Source organism: Spinacia oleracea, chromosome 5 (assembly GCF_020520425.1).
Source record: "Spinacia oleracea cultivar Varoflay chromosome 5, BTI_SOV_V1, whole genome shotgun sequence".
Lineage (NCBI taxonomy): Eukaryota > Viridiplantae > Streptophyta > Magnoliopsida > Caryophyllales > Amaranthaceae > Spinacia > Spinacia oleracea.
Genome location: NC_079491.1, coordinates 78987668 through 79015407, shown reverse-complemented (window position 1 = coordinate 79015407; position 27740 = coordinate 78987668). Strand labels below are relative to the sequence as shown.

The following is a 27740-nucleotide window of genomic DNA, read 5'->3' as shown; positions in this document are numbered from 1 at the left end:
CATTTATGTATTTCTGCGTCAACTCTTCCCTTTGTTTAATCAAGGCATCCAAAACATCTTGTTTCCTGTTTCCCCTAAATGCAACCATTTGTTTCAGAAATTCATCCCTGTAAACATTCAAATTTGACAACACAATGGTGCTACACAAACAAGCTATGAGAAACTTCCTGAAATCTTCCTGCAAATATTTGAGCAGAAACTATTAGAATAAAAACAGTAACTATAATAAAAAAAAACAATAACTATGATGAGAAAATAAAAATAACATTAATTAATTTAAACACAGAAACTTACATCTGCCAAGGGATCAAAGTCAAAAATCCCAACACCATCTTGGATAGTTTCAACACCATGAAAGACCATCATAAACATCATCAAATAGACACAACAGTCTTTGTCATAAGCTCCTCGCTTCCAATTACCACCAACTGGGATAAATCTGAAGCTTCTTATATCTTCATGATGAATGTTATCCATCTCTTTCAATAGTTTTTCCAATGGAGAACACTGTACAAAACAAAGTATTTGTATTCAATAAGGACATGATTAACTATTAAAATCATATAGTAACCATTAAAATCATATAGTAACTATTAACAACATATAGTAACCTTTGGAATCATAGAGTAAATATTGTACACATAATTATTTCTAAAAGAGTATAGTAACTATTGCACACCATATAGTAACCTTTCATATAATATAGTAACTATAGTACACATAGGGTATCCTATTAAATCAGACACTAACTATTTATACTGTTTTAAAGTTAAAATTACTTTCTAAAAAAGATAGTAACTATTTTAAAAACATAGTTACTGTTTTAAAAAAAATAGTAGCCTTTTTAAAAATATAGTTCCTCTAAAAAACTCAGACTAGTATAAGGGTAACTATAAAATTTATAAAGTAACTACAATAAATATAAGGTAACTATATAAAAACTTACCAAGACAGAAAAAGATTTCTTCCTTCTTTCAATCTCTTTGGGTTCAAGAAGCATATTATCAATGAAATAGACACTTTTGTCTTTCATACTAACCACAAACAGATAGTAATGCTTCGGATCTTCAATCAGAACAGGAGCAAAAATCTATATAAAAAAGAAAAACAACAGATTACAACTACAAAAAGTAGACAAAAAAAAGAAAATAATATAGTTATATAAAGAAAATATAAATCATACCATATTACAATCTTTCAAAGATTGAACTGCATTAACATCTTTCACACCATAAGAAAGACAAACAGACAATTCAGACATAACTTTTGCATCGTCTGGTTTCTCAATCAATGCATCAACATATTTCTGCAAATGAATATTAGAAGAAAAATTAAACAAAGGCCAAAAAAATTAAAATTATTAACATTCTATATTATTAAAAATATAACTTACACAGTATGTGCCACCTAAAAACAGCTTTTGAGGACAACCAACAGAATTCCTTTCATTTTCATTCAATAAGAAAGCCCAAGCTTCAATATGAATCAAAGGAATATCAAAGGTAGAAGGAAGTGTCCACATGTCCTCTCTTGCTACCGCAATAAACGGATTGTATTCAAGAACTTTATCACTGAAAAATATAAAAAAGAAACAATATCTAGGTCAGAAATATTATAAAGATTACTATAATAAATAAAAATTAACAATAGAATATAAAAGGATACTATAGTAAATAAAAGGGTACTACAGTATATAGAAGGTAACTATAAAGTATAGAGAAACTATAGTATACAAAACATAACTATAGTATATGAAGTTACTATAAAATACAGAGGTAACTATAGTATTCAAATGGTAACTATACGGTATAAAAGGTAACTAATATATATAAAAGATAACTATAAAGTATAAAAGGTAACTAGAAAATATAAAAAGGAAACTATAAAGTATAGAAAGAAACTACAGTATATAATAGGTAACTATATCAGATATAAAGATACTATATCAAATTATAAAGTTACTATAACAAATATAGAGATACTATATCAAATATAAAGTTACTATAACACATATACAGAAAAACAATAAATTATGAAATGAAAAAAACTTTAACTTACTCAGTCAAAATATCCTCTCCATCAGACAAAGCAGCAAAATCCACAACTTCTTGAACAAATGCTGGAAGATGTCTCATTAAATCTTCAAATTCAATCATAAACGGAGACATGAACAACACGTTCTCCTCTATGCCATAGGCACTCACATCCACATTGGATACAACATTGTTGTTAATGATGCATTTTTGGAATGCAACCCACACGCGCTCACATTCATCCATTTCATCATCATCATCCTCTGTAGTTCCTTTAATTTTGCCATTCAAATCATCAAGAACTTCATATATTTGAGAGGTAGCTTGAGCTGGATTACCAACTGCTTCAGTAGATGTTGTTGGATCAACAACGGCAGCAGTAGACAAAACTGCAGGCTCATTTGGAACAACAGCAGAAGGTTGAGGGGCAACGGTAACAACAGGATTGTTACTATCATCAAAAAGAGCATCCCAACCATTTGGTAGATTCTTCACCATTTGATGAAAATCCACCAACTCATCAACCATCTTTTGATAAGTGGAATTCTCCAAAATATCATCACCATGGCTCTGTGCTGCCATCGAAGCCTCTATTTTGAACAGCTCGTCAGCATGGATGGCCGAAACGACATCCAAATCTCTCCTCATCAACAACCACTGACCATGAAACTTCTGTAAAACAAAATACATAAATTTAAATATGGAACATATTAGGAAAATTTAATGAAAAATACAACAAATATTATAAGAAAAGGTATCTATAGTATATAAATATAACTATATAAAAGGTTACTATAGTATATGAAAGGTAACTATAGTATATAAAAGATAACTACAGTGAATAAAAGATAACTATAGTAAATAAAAGGTAACTATAGTATATAAAAGGTGACTATAGTAAATAATAAGTAACTATAGTATATAAAAGATAACTGTAGTATTTATTGTATATAATACAATTACTAAAACAAAGTAATGATAACTTAGTGTATCAAAGATAACTATAGAACATAAATGATAACTATAGTATATAAAAGATAACTATAATATATCTACAATTACTAAAACAAAGATAATGATAACTATACTGTATAAAAGATAAGTATAGGATATAAAAAATAATTATAGTTTATAATGACAAATATATCAACCATAAAGTAAACTTACATAAGTGGCTTTGGAGAGAATTTCTTCATCACTAGGATGAGAATCAGGGAGCTCAAACTGAAGAATCTTAGGACGCCGACTTGGACGTCGACGGCCAACAGAGGGCTGTTCAGCACTTCTCCCACTGTTGTCAGGTTCACCTTCTTTGGAAATAGATTCTATTTGTCTCAAATCTATTTGACCATCAACAAAAACAAATTTTTTGGAAATTGGATACTTCTCCTTCTCCAAAATTCCAGAACCATATAATGCACTCATATTTGCATTTTCAGCATGAATCCGATCAGTTACCATCTTCGATGTCCAATGCTGAATAAGAGGTAATTGATCAGGAATACTACTGGAATTCCTAAACTTAATCCTCTGAAAATAAACAAGTTGCAAAAACACAACACAGCCTCCAAATGTCTTTTGATCTTTGCCTTTCAATAGACAATTTTTAAATTTCACAGTTTCCTCACATAATACGTCAAGAACGTATTTACACCAATTGTATTGGGGAATCATTTTAGGATCTTCCAAAGCCTTAGCCAATCGTAAATCTACAGTCCTATTGGCTGTAGGAGTAAAAAATGTAGAAAAAGCAACAAAAACAAACAATTGTTTAAACAGATCACCACCGTCTGTCAACAATTTGATCTTTTCCTCAAGCAACCTCACAGGAATTTGAGCATTGACTTCTTCAAATCCAAACTCTTTTCTCCACTTGACCTTCAAATCCAAATCAGGATTAGTAGAATTGCGCCCGCGTTTAACCCCTTCAACCTCCAGCTCAGAAAGGGGGAGCATAAACAAATCGTACACATCATAATCAGTGATTTCAAACTGCTTGGAATCACTGATAGTGAACAAAGAACTCACTCCATCAAAGCATTTGATGCACCAGTACATCATTTGAGTGTTCTTTCGACTTAATTGAAGGCATAACAATCCTCCAAAGCCTATCTCTTGAACAGCTGCCTTTTGTTCAGGAGAGAAGTCTTTAATTAATTTACACAATGATCCTCCTGAACATTGTGTATCAAAATTAAACCTGAAAATAATGAATAATGAAAGTAAGTCAGGTATTTCAATCATATAGTAACTATTTAGAACACATAGTAACTGTTTAAAACATACAGTAACTATTAAAAACACATAGTAACTATGTAGAAGATATAGTAACTGTTACAAATATATAGTAACCTTTCAAATAATATAGTAACTATAGTACACATAGAAACTATTTAAACATATAGTAACTGTTTAAAACATATAGTAACTATTTAAAACATATAGTAACTGTTTAGAACATATAGTAACCTTTGGAATCATATAGTAACTATTGTAAACATAGTACACATAGAACCTATTTAGAACATATTTAAAAACATATAGTAACTATTTAAAACATATAGTAACCTTTTGAATCATATAGTAACTATTTAAAACATGTAGTAACCTTTGGAATCATATAGTAACTGTTTACAACATATAGTAACTATTTTAAAAAATATAGTAACTATTTATAACATAGTAACTATTTTGAACATATAGTAACTATTTAGAACAATTAACTAAATTAAACTAACACTTACACGATAAGCAGGCCATCAGCGCCAACTTCTTTCAAAACTTGTGAATGAAGTTGATGAGATTCAGGCTGTGGAACGTCAACCAGAGAAGAATTTTGTAAAACTAGTTGATTAGGTTCTTCTTCTTCAATTGGTTCTTTTTCAGGTACAAGCTCAATTGCTTTTGTTTTCGGATTGCCAGCTTTTTTGTTCTTCTTTATAGACACAGATTCCTTAGCAACTGAAACAAAACAATTAAAAAACAAAATATTACTATATAGTAACCATTACAATCACATAGTAACCAATAAAATCATATAGTAACCTTTCAAATATATAATAAATACATAAACATAGAGTATCCATTTAAATCAGATAGTAACTATTTATTAGACATAGTAACTGTTTAATTTTATAATAACATTTAAGAAAGATAGTAACTATTTATAACACATAGTTACTGTTTTAAAGTTATATTTACTTTCTAAAAACGATAGTAACTATTTATAACACATAGTTCCTATTTTAAAGTTTATTTACTTTCTAAAAAGACAGTAACTATTTATAACACATATTTACTGTTTTAAAGTTATATTTACTTTCTAAAAAAGATAGTAACTAATTATAACACATAGTTACTATTTTAAAGTTAATTTACTTTCTAAAAAGACAGTAACTATTTTAAAAACATAGTTACTGTTTTAGAAATATAGTAACCTTTTAAAAGTATAATTACTCTGAAAAACTACTAGCACTACGAACAAACCAGTCACTAATAAAAACACTTAAAAACTTCGTAACATAAAATAAAAGGTAACTATATCTTTGAAACAGTAACTTCATGAAACACTAACCCTAATTTCAGCAAAAACCACAAACATTTCAATAATTCAAAATCAAACAAAAAATAAGTTCGAATTACTAGAAATTTCTTCAGAAACAGCAAATAAAAGGTAACTATATCTTTGAAACAGTAATTGCATGAAACACTAAACCTAATTTCAGCAAAAACCACAAACATTTCAATAATTCAAAATCAAACAAAAAATAAGTTCGAATTACCAGGAATTTCTCCAGAAACAGCAAATAAAAGGTAACTATATCTTTGAAACAGTAACTGCATGAAACACTAAACCTAATTTCAGCAAAAACCACAAACATTTCAATAATTCAAAATTAAACAAAAAATTAGTTCGAATTACCAGGAATTTCTTCAGAAACAGCATTTGGCCTTCTTCCTCGCCTTCGAGGAGCTTCAACAGCCATTTCAGCGATGGAATTGTCGATTTCAGGTTTCTTCGCTGCCGGTTTCTTCGCTGCCGGATTCTTCGGTGCCGCTGTCTTCACCATTTTTTAGAAAAAAGAAGATCGGAAGAGTAATTTGATGCAAATGGATGAAAATAATCACTGAAATTAAATTTGAAATGGAGAGAGAAATTCAGAGAGAAGTTCGAAAGCAGTTTAGAGAGAGAAGTTGAGTGAGAAGTTCAAAAGCCGGGAAAAAGGAAATTAAAAAAAAACATATATATAATTAAGAAATCACGTGGCAGTTACATTTCAGCAACACGCAACTTCTCACACACGAAACCACTAAGACAATAATACCCTGGTCCATAGCATGGACCCGGTTTAGCATAGTGTAAATAACATTTAAATTCTCTTAATTAAATGAAAAAGTGAGTAATGTTTTCCTTTAATGTTAGCCCACACTGGTTCTATAGCTGAGTAATTTAAAAGAAACACTCATGGTTTATTTAAAATAGTTTACAAACAAAAGATTTGGATTATATCCGTGTATTTACGGCCCCCAACATGCATCTTTTATTATTATTTATATCTTTTGTTATACTACCTCGATCCGTTTCATAAAAATATTTACAGTTATTATTTGTACAAGTAGTAAGACAAAAATGAGAAAGTTGGTTGAATATAATAAAATATAGATAAATTAAAATAAATGTGTAAAATTGTGGGTGAGTGCAAGAAATTAATGAATAAAGTAAGAGAAAGTGAGTGAGAAGATGTAAATATTTTAGGGTAAGAAAAGTAAGGTAGTAAATATTCATGTCCAAAAATAGAATAAAGTAAAGTGTAAAGAACATTATGAAACAGACTAAAACGAAAAGTTTATATATATATATATATATATATATATATATATATATATATATATATATATATATATATATATATATATATATATATATATATATATATATATATATATATATATATATATATATATATATATATATATATATATACTTCCTCCGTTCCGAAAATATCGCACCATTTATTTTTTACACTATTCACACTACGACTTTGGCCATTTTTTATGATCCGTACGTAAGGAAATTTTATTCATGTGGGATCATGTTAGATTCGTATCGATATATATTTTTTAAATATTAAATTTTTATTATTTTACTTGCACACGTTTTGAGATATTAGAAGTCAAAGTAATGGTTAAAGAAGTAAAAGTCAACCATGGTGCATTATTTCCGAAACGGAAGAAAATTATATATATATATTATATATATATATATATATATATATATAGAGGAGGGCTCATATGAGAACACCTCCTTTATGTGAGAACACATCCTATGTGAGAATAGATCTTAACCCTTGAATCATCTCTAATCTAACAGCCTGAAATGAAGGATTATTAATGGCAATTTGGTAAATTCTTTTAAGTATAATCAGCCCATAAAATTCAGTTTTCACGTAATTAGTTTCTCTCTCTAATCTCTGCTTTCTCTCTCTGTTTTCTCGCCTTTCTCTTTGATGTTGCTGCCGCCATTAGAGCACCTTAATCAAGGTCCAATTCGTCTCCAAATTCGCTTCAGAATTCAATTCAATTCTCGAATACATTCATCTACTTGATTATTTCAAGGTATTTTTTTATCAATTTTCGCAATTTTGATTTGTGTATTTTGCTTGATAATTTTCCAATTTCTGACCTAGTTTTGATTATCGATTCCAATTCTATTAGTATTGAATTGAAATTATTAATTGTTGATTATCGAATTGTTTATTTGCTGAATTTCGTGAGCTTCTTTTATAATTTGAATTGTCGAATTGCACTCATATTTGGTGAGTTGTTTTTGTTTTGTTTTTTATTTTCTGATTTGTTTTTTATTTTGATTTTTGATTTGTATTTGTTATATATTTTAGATTTTTGATTATCTATTTGTTCCTTTGAATTTTGTTTTTAATTTATGTGTTCAAATTTGTATTCAATCATGTATGTGTTTCATGTTTTTGATTTACAGATCAGTATTCTTTCGAGCAATGGCATCAGAATTTCATCATAGTTCGTCCTCATCATTGACGGAATCAAGTGAGTTTTCTTATTATTGTGTCTAATTTGTTAACGTTCTGAATAATCGCTATAAATGTTCTGAATTTGTAACCCAATGTTCTATGTACATATTATACACGTTCTGAATTGTTTTTAAATTCGTTTTTTGATCATGTTGTGAATAATGATCACCTCTAATGAACTCCAAGTTGTAAATTATTTTTGATGATGTGAATGATTGCATTATATCTTCGGCATAGTCGTTTAAAATGTTTTGAGTAATACTTGCTTCTAGGATTTTGTATAGTTCTCTATTTTCCTGTCTCATTCTTTCTGATGTTCTGAATTATTCTTACATTGTTCTCCACTTTTAACCCAATGTTCTATGTAAACTTTATACATGTTCTGAATTATTTTTTTGTTATTTTTTTCTAGATTCTGTTGTGGATAATGAACAATATGCAAGTTGTTCTAATTCAAATGTGGCTGTTACTCCTGAAGTAATTCCTATATTAAGTCCAGGGGGAACGAGAGAATGGATTCCATGTTGTTCTGATGAGTTAAAACCTGTTGTAGGGATGAAATTTATGAGTGTCGAAGAGGGTATTTCATTTTATAAAGCATATTCAAAAGCTGCTGGTTTTGTGATGAGGAAATCTACTGCTACAAAAAGGAAGGCACTAGACGTTATTGCTTTTCAGTATTGTTTATGCAACAAGGCTGGTTTCAAAGAAAAAGCAATAGTTAAGGTTGGAGGCATGCCAAATGTTAAAAAAGGGGAAGGTAATGAAGATAAAGTACCTATACCTCGAAGAAGGCTAGTTACTCGTGTTGGTTGCAAGGCTCGGATGGTTATGAAGTATAAAAATGAAGGTTTTTATGTGGTGACTGAATTCCGAGAGCCACATGTTCATGCTCTTTACACCCCGGGTTGTCTAAAATTTCAGAAAGCGGGTAGGAAAATGAATATTCTTCATAAGAAGATGATTATTGATAATTCGAAGGTGAACATTGGTCCGGTTAAGACTTTTAGATTGATGAAGGAGTTAGTTGGATCGTATGATAACGTTGGTGCATCCAAGCAAGATTTCAAAAATTTTCATAGAGATTTGAAGGCTTACATTGAAGGATCGGATGCCCAAATGTTTGTGAATAACTTTCAGAACAAGAAGTTGTTATGGAGTGCATTTTTCTTTGACTATGAGGTGGATGAAGACGAGCAACTTTGTAAAGCTTTTTGGGCAGATCCAATATGTAGAAAGAATTATGCACTCTTTGGTGATATGGTTTCTTTTGACACCACATTTCAAACAAATAGGTAATTTCTTGTCATGTTCTGAATTCATCTAAATTTTGTTCTACATAATATTCATGATGTTCTAAGTTAAAATCTGCATGTTTTAAACATTACTCATCAAGTTCTGAATGCATGGTTATCTTGTTCTAATAACTGTACATATGTTCTAAATATTATTCAGCATGTTCTATATAACTATTCATATGTTCTGAACATTATACTGAATGTTCTGAAATTTGTTTTTAGGTATAATATGATATTTGGCCCATTTACTGGAGTTGATCACCACAAGAAGTGTGTTACTTTTGGTGCTGCTTTAATAGCCCATGAGGACATCGTGTCTTTTGAGTGGGTTTTTAGAACTTTCCTCAAGGCAATGGGAGGTAATGAGCCAGCTTGTTTGATTACGGATGAAGATCCGGCAATGAAAATAGCTATTCCTAAAGTGTTTCAGACCGCTGAGCATAGGTTTTGTATGTGGCATATAATGAAAAAAATGCCTGAGAAAGTCGGCCGTCAGATTACGCAAGATACCCTGTTTCTTAATAAAATTTGCAAATGTGTTTGGAGTGAAGAGATTGAGCCAACAGAATTTGAAGAGAAATGGGGAAAGGTTCTTGCTGAGTTCAAGCTTCAAGACCATGAGTGGTTGAAGCAGTTGTATGAGAAGCGTCAAATGTGGATCCCAGCATACTTTAGAGATTCGTTTCTATGTGGTATCATGAGGACTACATCAAGGTCAGAGAGTGAGAACAATTTTTATACAAAGTTTACCAATCCCCATCTCACTCTAGTAGAGTTTTACATGAGATTTGAGAGTGCATTGGATGCTCAAAGACATACTCAAGGTCAATTTGACAATGATTCTAAACACAAGCATCCAGAATGTAAGACTTCCTTTGCATTAGAGAAACATGCTTCTAAAATCTACACTGTTTCAGTCTTTTATGATTTTCAAGAGGAGCTCGAGATTGGTTGCTTTCACTGTGGACTTGAGGAGTACAAGAAAGAAAATGGGTTTGAAATCTTTACCATTAGAGAAGGATGTAGAATAAGAAAGTTTGATGTTAGTTTTAACCCGGCTAACCTAGATAGTAAGTGTATGTGCAAGATGTTTGAGAGGTTAGGGATTCCTTGTAGGCACATGATTTGGGTGTGGAAGGCAAAGATGATTGAGTATATTCCTGATGCTTATGTGCTAAATAGGTGGACTAGTTTGGCAACTAAAACGCCAATTTTTGATTTAGAAGGAAATATCTTGGAGGCATGTGTTAACTTTGTTGATTGTAAAAGAATGTTAAATGAGTTATGGTCAGAAATTCACACATGTGTGAGTTTGGCTCAGGGTAATGAAGAAGATCTTACTGATCTTGTGAAGAATTTAAAAGGTTTAAGGTTAAACTTGGAAGCTAAGAAGAGTTCTAACAATCATGAAAACAATGGTTCTCCTAGCAAAGCAACAGACATCGAGCTACTGATTGGAGCTACCCTTCCTACTGAAATTGTGGTTAAGCCGCCTAAAATTTCAAAGAACAAAGGCACGGGGGTTCATGTTCCAGGTACAGGTAGTGACAAACGATTGAAAGGTGACAAGGAAAAGGCAATTGAGCAAAGCCAAAAGAAGAAAAGGTTATGTAGAGGTTGTGGAGAGCTTGGTTACCATGATATCCGGAATTGCCCACATAAAGTGAAAGAAAATTGTAAGTTATAAGTTTTTATAACATGGTTTGGATGTAAAAAATTCTATTACCTTGATGTTCTGAATAAATTATCATATATTCTAATTAATATACATGATGTTCTAAACTTATCACTATATGTTTTAGGGAATTCTGCATTCTGTTCTACACAATATTCATATTGTTCTAACCAATCTATATCATGTACTACACTTAAAACTGCATGTTCCAGGAAACTGTGCACTATGTTCTACACAATATACATAATGTTCTAAACTATAGAATTATAATGTTTTAATTTCAATGATGCTTTTTATTCATTATTTAGTTCCCTTGACACAATTTGTTTTGTTTTTTTTTTTTCAGAATTGTCATTAAAAGCTTCTCGCCAAAGAATACACAATTTCATCATTCACCATCGCCACATAGATCCTCTCACTTTTTGAAGTGTTATTTTTTTATAGTTTTTTTTTTTTGTGTTACGTTTTTGGACATTGTCATATTTTCCATGAACAATGTATATCTATATAGTTTTTTCATGGCTCTGAAAAATATACTTTATGTTCCTTTTGCTTAACTATTATTTTCAACAATTAAAAGGTATCCCCATGCATATTGTTGATATTATTATTTTCGCCCGCATGACTTCTCATTTTAGCTTATCGTTGTACAAAAGTTCACTTCATTCATCTACAATACAAACACTAAACCAAATTTTAAGAAATAAAGTTAAAAGTTCGATGTTATGAGTAAGTAAAGTAATTGTTCTAATTCAACTAAGTAAATGTTCTGAATTCAAAGAGACAAAGTTCTTAATTTAAAAAGTTCTTAGTTCTTAAAAAAGTTAAAAGTTAGTGCACAAAATGTAAATGCTCTAAGTCAACTTACCATACGTTTTGAAATAACATAGTATTTGTTCCGAATCACGTTCAACAAGAAATGATTACAAATTATTGGAATATATTTTATTTGTTTAATAGACTTGTTTCTATTTGCATTAATTAAATCAAGGATAACAACAAATTATGAAACAAAGTCATTGCATTGAATATTTAGTTTGACAATACTAAATATCAATAATACTAAATTTTGATAATGCTAATTCTCACATTTTTCAACTAATTATGCTAATACTCATAGTATTTATAATACTAACAAGAAATTCACATAAATGTTCTAACCACTTCAGAAATATGTTCTAACAAGAAAGCCAAAAATTCTAAGCATTTAAGCTACATCTTCAACACAACCTATTTATAACAAGTACGAAATTTGATGCTACATGTAAGCTACATGTTTCTAGCATTGATCTACAACTAGCTATTACAATTTCCTCAAATTTTGTTTTCTAGTGCCCATGTTCTTGATTTTGAAATCATTGTATGATGTTCATCATTCTCTTTGTGCGCCAATAACTTTCCACAATATTCAACTCTCAATCTCTTCATTTGCTCAAACTGCAATGACATCAATTTGAAGGTTAGAACAAAAAAATAGATGTTAAATACACTTTGTTTTAAGCATTTAATCCAATTGTTCTAATAACTAACCCTATATGTTCTAACAAATTCAACAATATGTTCTAAATATTTTCTGAACTCATTTAATATAAGTTCTAACAATCAATACACTTTGTTCTAAGCATTTCATCTAATTGTTCTAATAATTAATTCTACATGTTCTAACCTGTTACGGTATATGTTCTAACAAGTTGAACATGTTCTGTATCAACAAGTATATGTTCTAACTAGTTAAGGAACATGTTCTGTATAACCAAGTATATGTTTTGAGTGTATTCCAATGTTCTAAACTCATGAGGCTTAGCATTAAATTTAAATTTTAAACACTTACGTTGTCTTTTTCCAGTCCCGGATTCCATTCCTTTGCACTCTCTCCATAATAAGTTTCCATGTGCTTCAGCAAAAACACTCCACAATCATCATAATTGGCGTTGCTTTTCCATTTCATATTCAGGTTTCTTGTTTTGAAATCAGTTACAGAACTTTTGTTTCCTCCATTGTGTCTTGCAAAATAATATTCTGCGAAGCCTTTCAACTGTGAAATTGTCAAAGTGAGAAACATTATTTTTTCTGAAGTTTAGGAATATGTTCTGAATTTGTAGCACAATGTTCTAAATATTCTTTCTATATGTTCTGAATTTGGAAAATTTTGTTCTGACAATAATTAGTTAGTTAAAATCTATGTCATCACTTTAACACAGATTTAGATAGAAAGCGTACCATATTTCTTGGTTCATTCTTGTATTTTCCCAAATACGTCATAGGGGGTGTAATGCATTGGTTGTCAATCACGTCCAAACTGCCATTCATGAAGTTAATGCACAATAGATAGTAATGACCACCATTAACTATCGGAAAAAACACCTGAAAATTTAATGTTTAGAGTTATGTTGCTGTTTGTGAAAGTAGTATAATATTACGTCAACACTGTCACACATAATTAGAATCATACCAATTGAACTCTTTGCAAGCTTGTTACTTTAGCATGTGCTAGTTCTTCATCCATTCTTTTAAACAAAGCAGGATATCTTTCATTGAACTTGATACTCGAAAGAAAGTACTTATCTTTGCATAAGATGTCCTGAAAATGTTTAAATATTTGTCAAAAAAAAGTGCTACTCGAATTTTAATTTAGACATCATTTTATATGTATTAACTTACATATGGCTTTGTGCTGAAGAAAAATCTACTTTCTGTTCCTACACCTCGCCTTCTGTTTTCAACATTTAAAAGGTATGCCCATGCATCAGCTATATTGTTGAGCATATGATTTTCGCCCGCAAGACTTTTCATTTCTTCTCTTGTGATTTTGTTTAGCTTATCGTTGTACAAAAGCTCACTTCATTCAACAAAAACACAAATATTATATCAATTTTTGAGAAATAAAATTAAAAGTTAGATGTTCTAAATCAGGAAAGTAATTTTTCTAATTCAACTAGGTAAATGTTTTGAATTCACAAAGATAAAGTTCTGAATTCAAAAACTATGGATTGCACAAAATGTGAATGTTCTGACTTAACTTAGTAATTGTTCTAATTCAACTAGGTAAATGTTCTGAATTCCTAAAGATAAAGTTCTGAATTCACAAAGATAAAGTTCTGAATTCAAAAACTATGGAATGCACAAAATGTCAATGTTCTGACTTAACTTAGTAATTGTTCTAATTCAACTAGGTAAATGTTCTGAATTCACAAAGATAAAGTTCTGAATTCACAAAGATAAAGTTCTGAATTCAAAAACTATGGAATGCACAAAATGTCAATGTTCTGACTTAACTTAGTAATTGTTAAAATTCAACTAGGTAAATGTTCTGAATTCACAAAGATAAAGTTCTGAATTCACAAAGATAAAGTTCTGAATTCAAAAACTATGGAATGCACAAAATGTCAATGTTCTGACTTAACATAGTAATTGTTCTAATTCAACTAGGTAAATGTTCTGAATTCACAAAGATAAAGTTCTGACTTCACACATATAAAGTTCTGAATTCACAAAGATAAACTTCTGAATTCAAATAATATATAAAATCTTAATAATGAAAGTGAAAATTTATAACTTACTCAATTGGTCCTTCAGCAAATGCATAATCAGCCATCCTTCTTTTAGCAACATCTACTCTCTTGAACGCTGCATCATGTTTGACCATGAAAGGCGATCTTAAATATTGCGGGAGCTTCTCAATGCATCTTTGACTCTTTCTACTTTCATCATTTCCCCTGTACATAAAATCAAAGTTCTAAATCATAACACTTTGTGTTCTAAAAAACATTAAGCATTCGAATCTTTAAACAATTCTGAAAATAATAATTGTTCTAATCCATCAAAATACCAAAATACAATTATTTCATTGTTTCACGGTTTTTCCAAAATAGGAATTACAATAAATTATGTGTAATTACCCTTCCTGCTCATCTATTTTCTGTTTTGGCTCCTCATATTTTGGCGAACCAGCTTGCTTTCCATCAATATCTAAACCAGTTGGTGTTTTAGTAGTTTCTGTTCCCATTTGCTGATCATTGTTACCCAAAGTAGCCTCTGTTGGAACAACATCAGACGCTCTTTCCTTAGGGTCATCATCTTTACCCGAACTTGGCTTGTTTGTTGCATTTTCTGTGTCTGTTTGTTCTTGGCTTTTGACATTGTTTGCTGCATTTTCCAAGGATTTTTGAACTCCAAGTGCCAGATCCAAGTCCAAATCCAAATCCATATTTTCAAACGATTCAGCACTGTCGAGAGAAATCACTTCTGTTGGCTTTAATGCAGATGAAGATGGAATATCCCTAAGGATCACTGGTGATTCTGATTCTGGAACAAAGATGTGTGTCGTTGTTGTAGCAAATGGGAGGGGTTGCTCTTCTTCTTCATCGGTTTGGCTTTGGGTCAACAATTTGAAGCCTAATATATCAGATTCATCTCTTGCCTTCTTTTTCTTTTTTGTTGGACGTGGCTTGACAAATTTCTTACTCATACCTATTCTCTCTTGGTAATCTTCCCATGCCTTAGCCATTACCACGTCCAATTCCTCAATGAATCCAGGTTCATCAAACATTTGTTTGTCCTGGCTAAGAACTGAAGGACTCTTGACTTTTTCTTGTGCTTCGGGCAGAATTGGCTCAGTTGGCTTATTTGTGTACTTGCTCCAAATATTATCGACCAGCCTTTTCAGTTCCTCTGCTGTATCGCCTTCTTTGAAAAGGTCAGATGCTTTATCTACCATAACATACATCTCGTTGATATTTGAAGCCAGTGCCTTAGCCAAATCCCCAAATTTGTCCAGAAAGCCCTTCATTCAAGTAAAACAGATTCATCAATTAGATATATGTTCTAAGAATTAAGTCTATTTGTTCTAAATATTCTATAATATGTTCTAAGGAATGTATTCAATGTTCGGAACTGTGCTAAAACTATTTTTTGAATTCATTTAATATAAGTTCCAACAACCAATACACTTTGTTCTAAGTATTTCATCTAATTGTTCTAATAATTAAACCTACATGTTCTAATCTGTTATTGTATATGTTCTAACTAGTTAAGTAATATGTTGTAAGTATTTAATCCAAATGTTCTATTAATTACTTCATATGTTCTAACATGTTACTGTATATGTTCTAAATTACCAATTACCATCAATCAAGGGTGAGAAAAATGGAAAATACAAAATCTCATAGACGGCAATGCATTCTAGAATCATAACCAGAGACTATCTTGTTCTATGGTAAAACAATTATGTTGGAATCACCAAACAATATGTTCTAACTAGTTAAGTAATATGTTCTGAATATTCTAACCATGTGTACTAACTTGCATGGTAAGTATTTAAATTCTATGTTTCCAGTTACTTACCATAATGTTGTAGGATGAAGTTGATGAGCCTGCTTGCAAGTCAGGATCTTTCTGGTATATGTGTTCTTCAACTTGTTCTTCTAGTAATCCTTCATAAGCTATTCTTTTGAGCACAACCCCCTTTCCAAAGCCCCTCTTGTTTTCAATCTTCATTCTTTCTTCTATCCTCTCACTGTTCCAGACTGAAAGGAGAGGGAACTCTCTTGGTTGCACAATCTTCTCCCTTTGCAACCGGTCAAAATATGTAATCTGTATAGAGTTTGAATATTTATAAATATTTTGCTTCAAGTAATTAAGACATACGCAATGACAAAACTCTTTGCTAAAAGCAGAGCGACTTTCAAAACAAAGAAGGGCAACTTTTAATCCTAATCTGTAATAATCAAGCAAGTTTAAGACTTTAAGATCAAACTAGCAAATTCATAGGCTATTTCAATTAAGTAAATGTTTCATTGTAGATTGATATTCTACCAATTAAAATTATATGTTCTAACAACTTTATCAATATGTTCTAACAACTTAATCAATATGTTCTAACAAAATTATTTAACATGTTCTAACCTATTGAGGAATATGTTCTGCAACTTAAGATATATATTCTAAGCAGAAAAAGAATATGTTCTAAACATTTAAGTATGTGTTCTAACCAGTTAACATAATTGTTCTATACTTTTAAACTATATGTTATGGGCAGTGTACATACCAGTAAGAAAGGCAATGGTCCAGTGAAATAAGCATTTCCTCCTTTCCATTTTTCAGCAGCTATCTTCATATTTACAAAAGTGTAATGGCACCAGTCTAATTCATGAATTTTCTGTATGTCCATGCAGCTATACAGAAACTTGTATGCCACTTCCGGTCTTGATGTTGAGCATATACAAGTATTCACTACACACACCACGAAATGCCATAAAAATTCATCACACAAGTCTTTTTCACATAACTCATTCAACCTATCTAATACTTTTGACAGATATGGACTTCCACTTTCCATGTTAAAGAATCCCCTCCATGTTCTCAGAAATGAAACCCATTCTTCATCTTCTTCCTTCTTCGGTTCCACTATTTTCATTCCTCCTATTGGAAGCCCGTACACAAGGTGTATGTCTTTCAACTGAATATCTATTTCTTCTTTATTATCCATCACCAAATTAACTCTGTTGGCGTCTAAGCTTGTTACAAGTTCAGCAGAAAACGCAGACTTATGGGCACCAATATCTAAATCAAGGAAGGCACCAAAGCCTATTTTCCTAATGGCAGCTCTGTGTTGTCTCGGAATTTTAGGAATAAGTGCCATGAACCAATTTGGTGGTATTCTTTGGACCAAAAGTCTAGCCTTTTTCTTCTCCACCGGTTTTGATTTGTTATCCACTTCTACACAGTCTTTTGATCTCGAGTGCACAACAACTGCAGACTTGTGCTTCTTGACATCTCTAACAACAATTTCATTCCCTTGTTTCCTTTTTGCAATATGTTTCCTTCTTTTGTCATTCTTCTGATTCACTTCCTCTTGTTCTTTGTTTACATTGGCATTGGTTTCTTCATTGATGATAGGTTCAGTTTCTGCATTGGTTTGAGTTTCGGTTTCCCTGCAACACATGAAACAAATTAACTTAATGTTATAAATATGTTTATATGTTCTAACAATTGAATTTATATGTTCTAACAAGTGAATCTATATGTTCTAATCAGTTAAGCTACATGTTCTAAGCAATTAAGCTATATGTTCTAGCACAATGAGAGGTGATGTTTAGATAGATTAGAAAGATTTTATTTTGGATTAAACCTTGCAAACTACTTAAGTCATAGAACTAAAAACCAAAACAACAATATAGGAACATCATAACAGCAACACAGATTATAACTATTATTAGAATCTTAAAAACCATTTTGGGAATAGGTATGGTACAAATTATATATAGAAACATAGAAAAGTTTAGTAGGTCCCAACTTGTTGCATATTGATACACATGAATACTAATCTTGGGGCAGAAATCAGATACATTCTAACATACATGTTGGTGATTTCAAGTCTAATTAATCTACTAGTTTTCTATTTGAAATATTATGTTTTGTCTTAAACCTGACAGTCTCTTCCCGTCCTTTAGTGAGATCAGGCTCTTGTTCTTGGTTTCCATTATCAATGCTTTCTTCATTGATTTTAACTTCAGTTTCTTGATTGGCGTGATCTTCGGGTTCCCTGCAACACATGAAACAAAATTAGTTCTTTTTTAAATAGGTATAAATATTTTAACAATTGAATTTATATGTTCTAATAAGTGAACCTATATGTTCTGTAAATTGTTCTATATGTTCTAATCAATTATGCTACGTGTTCTAAGAAGCTAAACTATATGTTCTGTAGATATGGAAGGCTTTAGAATGAAACCTAATCATATATCTAACACAGTAACACCCAAAATGGAAGATTAGCAATTTCCATTCAATGTTGAAGGTAGCGGTAACAATTAGGAATAATGTAACTTCACTTGTGCAGAGAAAATGTTGTAATTCTCAAGAAAATGTGCATGACCAAAAAGACTTTAAGTCAGCTAAACTTAGAAACAAACTTAAGCCATGTTACTCTTCTGAAGGTAGCGGTTTCACACAACAGTGAACGACATTATCACTGGTCTTTTTGCAACCAAATAAGCTATTTATTATATTCTCTTGCAGCATTTGAATTCCACCAAACATGAAAATGATATTTAAGTACATAACCATCATGCCAAATCGATCCCATGTCTTGTCACAATTTCAAAATACTCTACAAGCATCAAACTGATTAGAAATCCACATGAAACATCAAGCACAAAAGTAATCTTGCTACACAACTAATCTTGCATGCGGCAGAAAGTGACTAACCTAAGTTCTGAATTTACAGTATGCTAAAAGTTACTACAAATGGCTAATCAGGTAATACAGCAAAGGCAATCCAAATTAAAGTTTGATGTTACTTGGACTAGAGATAAGGAACTGGATAGTACTTTGGTTCAATACAAGTAATTGGTTTAGATTGAAGTGCCCAAAGGTCAAACACAGATGCATGAACATATCCAACTACTATCCAAGGTTGGCGTTTTCTGATCGTCACATTTAAAAGTCATAATTCTTATTAGAACATGCCGCCAGACAATAAAGTTTAAACTAAGACACCATACATGCCTCAAGCTTGGTTGAATCGACACGCGTTTTGTTTCATAAGATGAAAGTAAATTTTATGCTAGTCACACCAGCAACTTCATCAAACATTGTTAACTTTGCAGAGAAATCTTGGAAATAGGGTTCAAACTTTACAAAGTTATCACCAAAAGAAGTACTACAAGAAATCATCTGCACTATGGATACATTTTAAATATTAACAACGTAACTGACACATAAAAAAGTTAACAACAACACAGGAACAAACCATCAGGGAAACTCAAACACCAAAACTAATAGATGGAAAGAGATAATGGCATCTAGTAAAACTGTCAAACGGCAGATAACACAACATATAATTAATTTCACCAGCTAGCTTTCAAATCCAGAACATGTGCACTTATATTTAGAACATATGCAATTATGATGTTCTACAAAGTGATCTATGATGTTCTACATAGTGATTTATGATGTTCTAAAGTATTGAGAGTATAAAGTATTACTCTAAATCGTTCATGATGTCGTTCAAAAGTGATGACGGGACAATTGGCTCCGTTTCTTTGGCGCGTTCATTCTTATTTCCTCTGTTTAAAATTTCAAAACAAAAATATCAATTAATGTCGAAAATATCTTAAAACTATCAATTCTGAAATTAATTCAAAAAATCACAAATTAAATTCTTTTAAAAAATTCTGAAAATTCATAAAAGTTCATAAAAATTCTCAAAATCGCTAGAAACATACAAATATTAGCAGAATAAATAATTACAAAAATAATTTCGAAAAATTACGAAAAAATTACAAAAATTACGGAATTAATAAATAAATTTCTCTACAATTAAAGCACTGAATTCTTACTCTTCAGTATTGTCTGGATTTGTTGCTTGTTTGTCATGTTTGTGTTTGCTGAAAATCAAAATTCAATAAAAAATATCTTCAATTAATGTATATACAACGAACGAAGTTCGAAATTAGGTTACAAATTCGCTTACCTTCGTCGTTCGTATTGTTTTTGTACTCCAGTCATCTTCAATTGAAAAAATTAGGTTAAAATTTGAAAAAATTGTAGAAGGAGAGAAGAAATGTATAACAATTGAACTCGAATTTACCTTAAATCTTCAATACACCGGCGGCGAACAGAGAGTCTTGAACGGAGAGAGAAAATCGGAGCTGCGATGGTGGTTTTCGCGAGAGGAGAGAGAAAATCGCTGAGGTTTCTGCGAGAGGAGGGAGAACAGAGAGTCTTGAACGGGAGAGAGAAAGAAGAGGAAAGGTTTTAGAGAGAGAAAGTGGTGGGGTTTATTGATAGAGACGTGGCTTAATGGGGAAGGTGGATGGGTTTGCTCAAATTAATCCTAGCCATTAGATTGAATCTAATCCTACGGATTAGATTCATTCTCATATATACTAGTATACTCACATAAGGATGTATTTTCACATGATCTCTTCCCTATATATATATATATATATATATATATATAGATGAGAACCTCCTTATAATGAGAACCTCTAATTATCGTCCGATTAAACCTAAATTAACGGATGAGATCGGATCTTAACCAATCTAACTCCCGACCACCTTTGGTTCCAAATTCCAAACCAGGCGTTTCTCTCTCCTCCTTCCCAAAAATATCGACTTTCTCTCTCTACTCCCTGAGAAATCGACTTCGATTTTCCCTTCAAATATCTTCAAAATTGTTGCGAATTTTTGTGTGAATTTTTAGAGCTGGTTTTTGTGCCGATTTCGATAGATTATGGGATTAATTATGTGAGAATTTTCAAGTTATTTGGTGAATTAACTTCAAAATTTATCAATCATAGAGGTAAATGTTGATAATAAATTCAATTAGATTTCTCGAATTTTAATTCCTCTAATTTTCATTGCTAATTTTCAGTTATCTTCGCATGGTAAATTGAATCAATTTTCTCCATGAATTGCAATTTCATCGATAATTTGCTGCGAAATTCCCTTAGATAGAGGTAAGTGTCATTACTTCAGTGCAATTTAATTTCTAGGTTTTTAAATTGAATACTGAGAAGATCCTCTTGTTTGATGTTCTCCCCTTTTGGTTACTGGATTGATTGTCGTCCTCCATGATTATTAATTGAAAAACCTCATAACTAAAGCGAGTACAACAAAAATAAGGTTGATTAGGGTTTACTATTTGTTTTGGGGTTGAAATTAGGGGATTCAAATCAGCAATTCAGTTTAGAATGACGAATTGGAGAGGGAAAATGAGTGGAATGGAATTATTTATAGAGTTTGCGAGTGTCTATAATGTTTTTCATACAATGATCTGATTGAATTTCTGATCGATTTTAAGCTTGATAGAAGTAAATTAATTTAGCTACATTAAAATGTGTTGAAGTAAACGAAAATTGTGCAGAAGTAAACTTATTATCGCTAAAAGTAAACTGAACTAAACAAATTTTCTGTATTATGCATTTTTGTGGGTGACTCAAATTGTTTAGCTTAATTTTAGAGTACGCAAGATTACCTGAATGTGGACATAGGATAATAGGATGGACAGCTGAATTATGCCAGAGTTTCACAGTTTGCAGGGTAGCATGTATATTTTCTTATATTCTCAAACATCCTGATGTGGTTGCGGTTGCGGTTATCGCTGCTGCTGCTGTTGCAATTGTTGTTGAAGCAGCGACTTTTTCAGCATTAGCTTTTGGTATTTTGATTGAGCCTCTTCTCTTTCCTTAAGCAAGGTGTCTGTAGGACGATCAAAGCTCTACCAAACTAGAATGTCATTGTTGTTTCATTTACTTTTAAATTAGTTCCATTTACTTTTTTTAGTTATTTATCTACTTTTAAAAGTGTGATGCAACTTGAGATTTTGTTTATGTGAATTACTTTAAATCAGTTCCATTTACTTTCAAATTAGTTCCATTTACTTTCCTTAGTTCATTATCTACGTTTTTTGAATTGTGTTGATATAGGCTGCTACAAGTTGGGGATTGGTGTGGCTCGGATGAGCACCTAGTTCTTTGTATAGATTAGTAGTGTGAACTGACGGAGGAGGACCCGACTACTAGATCACCTGCGAAGGAGGCCTACCAGAAGCAGCTGGGGGAGGTATTCAATATGAACAGGACAAGGATTCTTGCATTCAAGAACAAGCCACCTAATCCTGTTGAGTTCATGCCCTAGGAGTATACTTCTGTCCACCAACCTAAGTCCGTTAAGCCTCACAGACACATCCCTCAGGTAATTTATTATGCCTATTTGTATATAAAATCTACAAATCGTTTATGTTTATTGTTGTTCATTTAATTGGGTTGTTTGGTTAAAGTAGGATAAGAAACCCTAAGCAGGAATTGTTCTGTTCTTTGTATATTGAGTGTATAGTTGCAGACTTCAGAGCGTACATTGGATGCCCCCAATCTGTTAGACAACTACTACTTGAATTCGTTGGATTAGGATAGCAACAATGTTCTTGCAATAGCTCTTGGAACCACAATGTACCTTTGGGATGCATCTACTGGATCTACTTCAGAATTGGTAGCCGTTGATGATGATAAAGGTCCTGTAACCACTGTAAAACTGGGCTCCTGACGGTCGTCACGTTGGTGTTGACTTGAACGATTCTGAAGTTCAGCTCTGGGATTCAACATCTAACCGGCAGGTAACACTTAACATCTAACTCTACAACTTTCAATGACCAATTAGTCTATTGTTTATTGGTTCAATTATGACATTCATTGTTTTGTTGTACCTGTAGTTGAGGACTTTGAAAGGAGGCCACAAAGCTCGTGTTGGGTCACTGACATGGAACAACCACATCCTCGCCACTGATCAATGGACAGAAAGATTGTTAACATTGATGTGAGGATTAGAGACCATGTAGTGGAGACCTACAGAGGACACCAACAAGAGGTTTGTTGCCTAAAGTGGTCAGCTTTAGGGAAACAACTAGGTAGTGGAGGTAATGACAACATTATTCACATTTACTTTAAAATTAGTTCCATTTACTTTTCAGAGTTCATTATCTACTTTTTTTTAATTATGTTTATATAGGCTGCTGCAAGTTGGGGATTGGTGTAGCTCAGATGAGCACCTAGTTCTTGGTATAGATCAATAGTATGACCTTGGTATACTTCAGATCCGATGCAGTCTACGCAGAAGCTTGAGATTGGGCTTTCGTATAAGGCTCGTTGCACTTCTTGTGGTCAGGTTATTGACAACATTATTAAATGATAGAAAAAGTAGGTTCTGGTCTGGCTGAAGCTGCTATTTTTGTTGTCTTAGTGGACAAAAGTTGACTCGTTGACTTTGGTGCAAGATTAACCTCTATATCTATTAGGTATTAGCTCTTGATCCCTAATGAATATTGACATGCTAGGCTTTGGAGCGTGTATGGCGTGATGTCATTTGGAGTTGAGTATTTTGGTAGTAGATGTTCTTAAACCTATTAGCTCAAATGGTAGAGCACTATGCATATGCATAGGGGATATAGGTTCGATTCCTACATAGGTTGTCTCAAAAAGTAAAGTAAAAAAAATATAAAGTAAATAAAAGAAACTCAAAAGTAAATCACAATAAATCAAAAGTAAACCAAAATATTCTGAAGTACATGTACAATTAGTATAAGTTAAACTAAAAAGAAAAGAATTATAAAGCCTTTTTCAAATGGAAAGCTTAAATTACAAAAGTAAAGAAAATAAACATATAAGTAAACAAAATTGTTCCAAAAGTAAATTGAAACTATTTTCCACTTTCATTTAATCAATTTGATTCAAAGGTAAAAGTAAGTTATCTCTTTGCTCTAAAATAGGTTTGACATGATTTTTCTTTTGTTCAATTCTGAAGTAAATAAAGAACTCGTAAAAGTAAATAAAATTGATTAAAAAGTAAAGAATCACTAAATAGGAGAATTAATATTCATAAAACGAATGCAAAGAATTTCCTATGTAATGTTGCATCCGATAAGAACTGAAAATATACTAGAAAACAAGATTGTTACAGGATCAAGAGGAACATAAAAAAAAAATCAAAAGTAAATTAAAAAATCTCAAAAGTAAATTAAAAAAAAACTCAAAAGTATTTGTACAACGTAGAAACTCCGAGTATCGAAGTACATGGAGGCCAAAGTAAAGGTTTTCAAACTAAAACAAAACAAACAATACAAAAAGTAAAGATTAACCTACGTGGGATTCGAACCCACATCTTTTGTGCATTTGCACAATGCTCTGCCGGTTGAGCTAGTAGGCTAGTGTTTTTAAATAGAATCAACAAAAGTAAAGCAGAAGCCAAAAAAAGTAAATCAAAATAGTTCGAAAGTAAAGGCTATGTATTTTACAGAATACCTCAACTATTTGATAAAAAATGTCAACCAACAAAATTCACCACTTTTGGACTTTGCTTCTTATTTACCATCGCGTGATTCTGGTTTTAATCAGATACAGTATCACTTTTAGAATTCAAATAAAACTGGCAGACTGAAAATCCCCAACCTGTCAGATTCATCAGTTGTAGTACCTAACCTAACAACACCAAAGGATAATAAGACTATAGCAACAGACCAGTAGCAAACAGATTAGAGGCTGATCTACTGAACATCAACCCTTATGCCTATCAACCTTTACCAGCAGCAGTAGAAACCAAAGGGATCCGTTTCAATCACCACTTTCTCATACCCCAGTCTAGAAGCAATTAATATACCCCGCCTTGCAGTAGCCATCTCAGCAACACCCGCCTCCCATCCAGTCTTTCACGGCACCACTCTAGCAGCTACAACTCTTTCCACTGCAGTCCCTTATTTACAGATCCAAGTCAGACCAAATCCCATCTCAACAACGTTGCAACTATGTTTATGTTTTATTACCCCGATCCATTGGGGGGTTCCAATGAGAAAATGAAGTGCATTTGTTACTATCACCTCTTGGAAAGACTTTATCAGCATATTCAACATACTCATGTACCAAAGAGCAAAGTTTGCTGCCATTATTTCTATGTTGGGATATTCGTTCTTTTATCACATCAATTAGAGATCCTACAACCCCACATAAATTAATCTAAGGAGATAAACTCTAACCTCAACCATAATAAGCTTGAGAAAACACCAGTCAAAAGCTATAGAGCTCTCATTTCATAGCAGGAAAAGGAGATTGATTCTCAAAATGTTACTCATTTTCCATAGGTGCCACACGGAAACGGGATCCCATAAAATCATTTCAAGGAGAAAATCATAGCTAAAATTGATAACAAACCAATCATCCCAATAAAAACACACAAAGGAGGAAGGAATACAAATTTGGGCAACTCAAAGTTTTGGAAAATCTGGTTGCATCAGATGGAAGAAGAAAAGATAGATACAATACAAAATTTGTCCTTCATTATATTTGTTTTAAAAGTAGATAAAGAACTCAGAAAAGTGAACAATACCTATTAAAAATTAAAGAATCATAAGACAGGAGAATGTACAAATAACACGCCACACTTCATTCTCCTCATCACAACCTTGTAAAACTAAAGCAACAACATCAACTACTTAAAATCCAACTCAATTCGAGTAAAACACCTAGCTAATTCCAGAAAGGTAAAAACATCAAAAGTAAAACCCTAAATCGAAGATTGAATCGAATGAACTCCATTCAAGGAAACTAATAATTCACCGGGATCAATTGAATTCCAATACATAAACCTAATTCCACGAAATCGAAAGAAAACCACATATTCGAGCAAAATCAACTTGAAAGATTGAATCAAATGCATAAATTTCAATCAAAAATTGAATTGAAGAAAAAAATACAAAAGTAACCGAGTGAATTTAACTTACCAGACCACAGATTTGTGATGACAATGAATAAATTGGATCTTCTAAGGTTGGCACGAGAGATGTAGAAGAACGAGAGGAGGGAGAAAATGGCGAGAGTCTGCATGAGGAGAGAGAAAGTTGGAAGGAGAGAGAGAGAAAGAATTACGAAAAAGAATGTTTGTGAGAGGAGGTCATTCGCGTGAGTTAAATTACTAATCTAACCTTAATATTTTCGTTTTGTCGGGTTGATCTTCGGCCGTTGGATTGGTTTGATCGACGATTGAGATTAGTTCTCAGTTCTCATCTTAAGGGTTGGTTCTCACCGGATCCTGATTCTGTCCTATATATATATATATATATATATATATATATATATATATATATATATATATATATATATATATATATAAATATATATATATCATATTTGTGTGTGTGAGATTTTTGCCTACTGGTTAAAATCAAGGGTCTGTGTAGTGTGTGTACGATATGTCTCATTTCAAATCCCCTAACCCTTATTTGTTAAAAATACATGTTTTGGTGAATCTAACAAAATTTCACATGATAAAGTTTTATCGTATATGTAGTATATAAATTAAAATATATGTAGTCAAAGTTTAATTTGCTTATTTTTAACCTACAAATATTACTAACTCCGTCTTTACACTTTTCATTTAGTCCGCCTCATAATATAAGTTTTTCAAGGTAAGATGAATAGCCCTACCGGGTTGGAACCCCGCCCGGGTTAGCAGGCTAGACACTTTGAGAGTGGGGGGAGTGATAAGGGGAACCCTCCCTCAAAGTGCCCCTAGTGGGGATTGAACCTCCAACCTTTTGGTTGGAAGTTGGAATCCTTTCCACTAGGCCGAGACATACTTGGTTTAGTCCATCTCATAATGTATTTTATCTTTTGCTTTATTCTATTTTTAGACATGAAAATTTATTGTCTTACCTTAATTTCTTACCCCCACAACATTTATATTTTTCCACTCACTTTCTCTTACTTTAATTTATTTTTTTCTTACACCCACTCACTTTTTTACTCATGTATTACATCATCCATATTTTATTATATCCACCAATATTTTAACACAAATTTTCTATTTTGTCAAAATATTTGTGTAAATAGTAACCTTAAAGATAATTTTAAAACGGGGTAATAAGTGTAAAACCCGATAAGAAATTGGAGGAGCACATAAATTTAAACAAACATAGAAGTACTTTAAGAAAATAAGTTCATGCAGGTATAACTAGTTAATTATTTAAAATAGTAATTGGTGCATCAGGATCACGAACTAGTTGATTAATTAGATCCGACAAACCCCCCGCTTCAATAGCCACCACAAGCCAGCTGAAACTAACTATAGCAAGAGAAAAGCCATACGTGTTTCTCATTGGTTTGACAAAGAATCACCTCCTATTGACGTTTGTGCGTGA

General features: G+C 31.9%; 2 protein-coding genes, 1 long non-coding RNA gene and 1 pseudogene across 6 annotated transcripts; 2 read left to right on the top strand and 2 right to left on the bottom strand.

The window, feature by feature from the left end:
* Positions 1-7368: 7368 nt before the first annotated feature.
* Positions 7369-11967, top strand: LOC110792035 (protein FAR1-RELATED SEQUENCE 5-like). Of its 3 annotated transcripts, none has more exons than XM_056830430.1 (4): positions 7369-7649; positions 8029-8096; positions 8493-9375; positions 9601-11144. In XM_056830430.1, the coding sequence occupies exons 2-4, from the start codon at positions 8048-8050 to the stop codon at positions 11063-11065; spliced, it is 2397 nt and encodes a 798-aa protein (XP_056686408.1). In that variant the 5' UTR covers positions 7369-7649; positions 8029-8047; the 3' UTR covers positions 11066-11144. The 3 variants fall into 3 exon arrangements, with proteins under 3 accessions (XP_056686408.1, XP_056686407.1, XP_056686406.1); XM_056830429.1 differs by lacking the exon at positions 7369-7649 and adding an exon at positions 11400-11967 and having other exon boundaries at positions 7852-8096; positions 9601-11054; XM_056830428.1 differs by lacking the exon at positions 7369-7649 and having other exon boundaries at positions 7852-8096.
* Positions 11968-12152: 185 nt separating this feature from the next.
* On the bottom strand, positions 12153-21006 carry LOC110799339 (uncharacterized). The gene is made up of 14 exons (XM_056830436.1): positions 20646-21006; positions 20529-20563; positions 20395-20442; positions 20041-20121; positions 18480-18596; positions 17100-17985; positions 16397-16645; positions 14953-15836; positions 14614-14769; positions 13715-13892; positions 13506-13634; positions 13274-13417; positions 12885-13088; positions 12153-12490 (listed from the first exon to the last, which is right to left on the bottom strand). The coding sequence occupies exons 2-14, from the start codon at positions 20561-20563 to the stop codon at positions 12368-12370; spliced, it is 3234 nt and encodes a 1077-aa protein (XP_056686414.1). The 5' UTR covers positions 20646-21006; the 3' UTR covers positions 12153-12367.
* Positions 20712-23833, top strand: LOC110792764 (cell division cycle 20.2, cofactor of APC complex-like; annotated as a pseudogene).
* Positions 23834-24874: 1041 nt separating this feature from the next.
* Positions 24875-26486, bottom strand: LOC130460720 (uncharacterized). Of its 2 annotated transcripts, none has more exons than XR_008920800.1 (2): positions 26325-26486; positions 24875-25538 (listed from the first exon to the last, which is right to left on the bottom strand). It is a non-coding gene; the product is annotated as an uncharacterized lncRNA (long non-coding RNA). The 2 variants fall into 2 exon arrangements; XR_008920799.1 differs by having other exon boundaries at positions 24875-25300.
* Positions 26487-27740: the final 1254 nt, after the last annotated feature.

Excerpts from the sequence above, each read along its gene's own strand:
- LOC110792035 (XM_056830428.1), top strand. The coding sequence starts at position 8,003 with ATGTGTTTCATGTTTTTGATTTACAGATCAGTATTCTTTCGAGCAATG. Across the intron at positions 8,097-8,492 it reads CTCATCATTGACGGAATCAA|ATTCTGTTGTGGATAATGAA; the intron begins GTGAGTTTTCTT and ends ATTTTTTTCTAG. Across the intron at positions 9,376-9,600 it reads ACCACATTTCAAACAAATAG|GTATAATATGATATTTGGCC; the intron begins GTAATTTCTTGT and ends ATTTGTTTTTAG.
- LOC110799339 (XM_056830436.1), bottom strand. The coding sequence starts at position 20,563 with ATGACTGGAGTACAAAAACAATACGAACGACGAAG. Across the intron at positions 20,443-20,528 it reads AAACAATACGAACGACGAAG|CAAACACAAACATGACAAAC; the intron begins GTAAGCGAATTT and ends TTTGATTTTCAG. Across the intron at positions 20,122-20,394 it reads AATCCAGACAATACTGAAGA|AGGAAATAAGAATGAACGCG; the intron begins GTAAGAATTCAG and ends AATTTTAAACAG.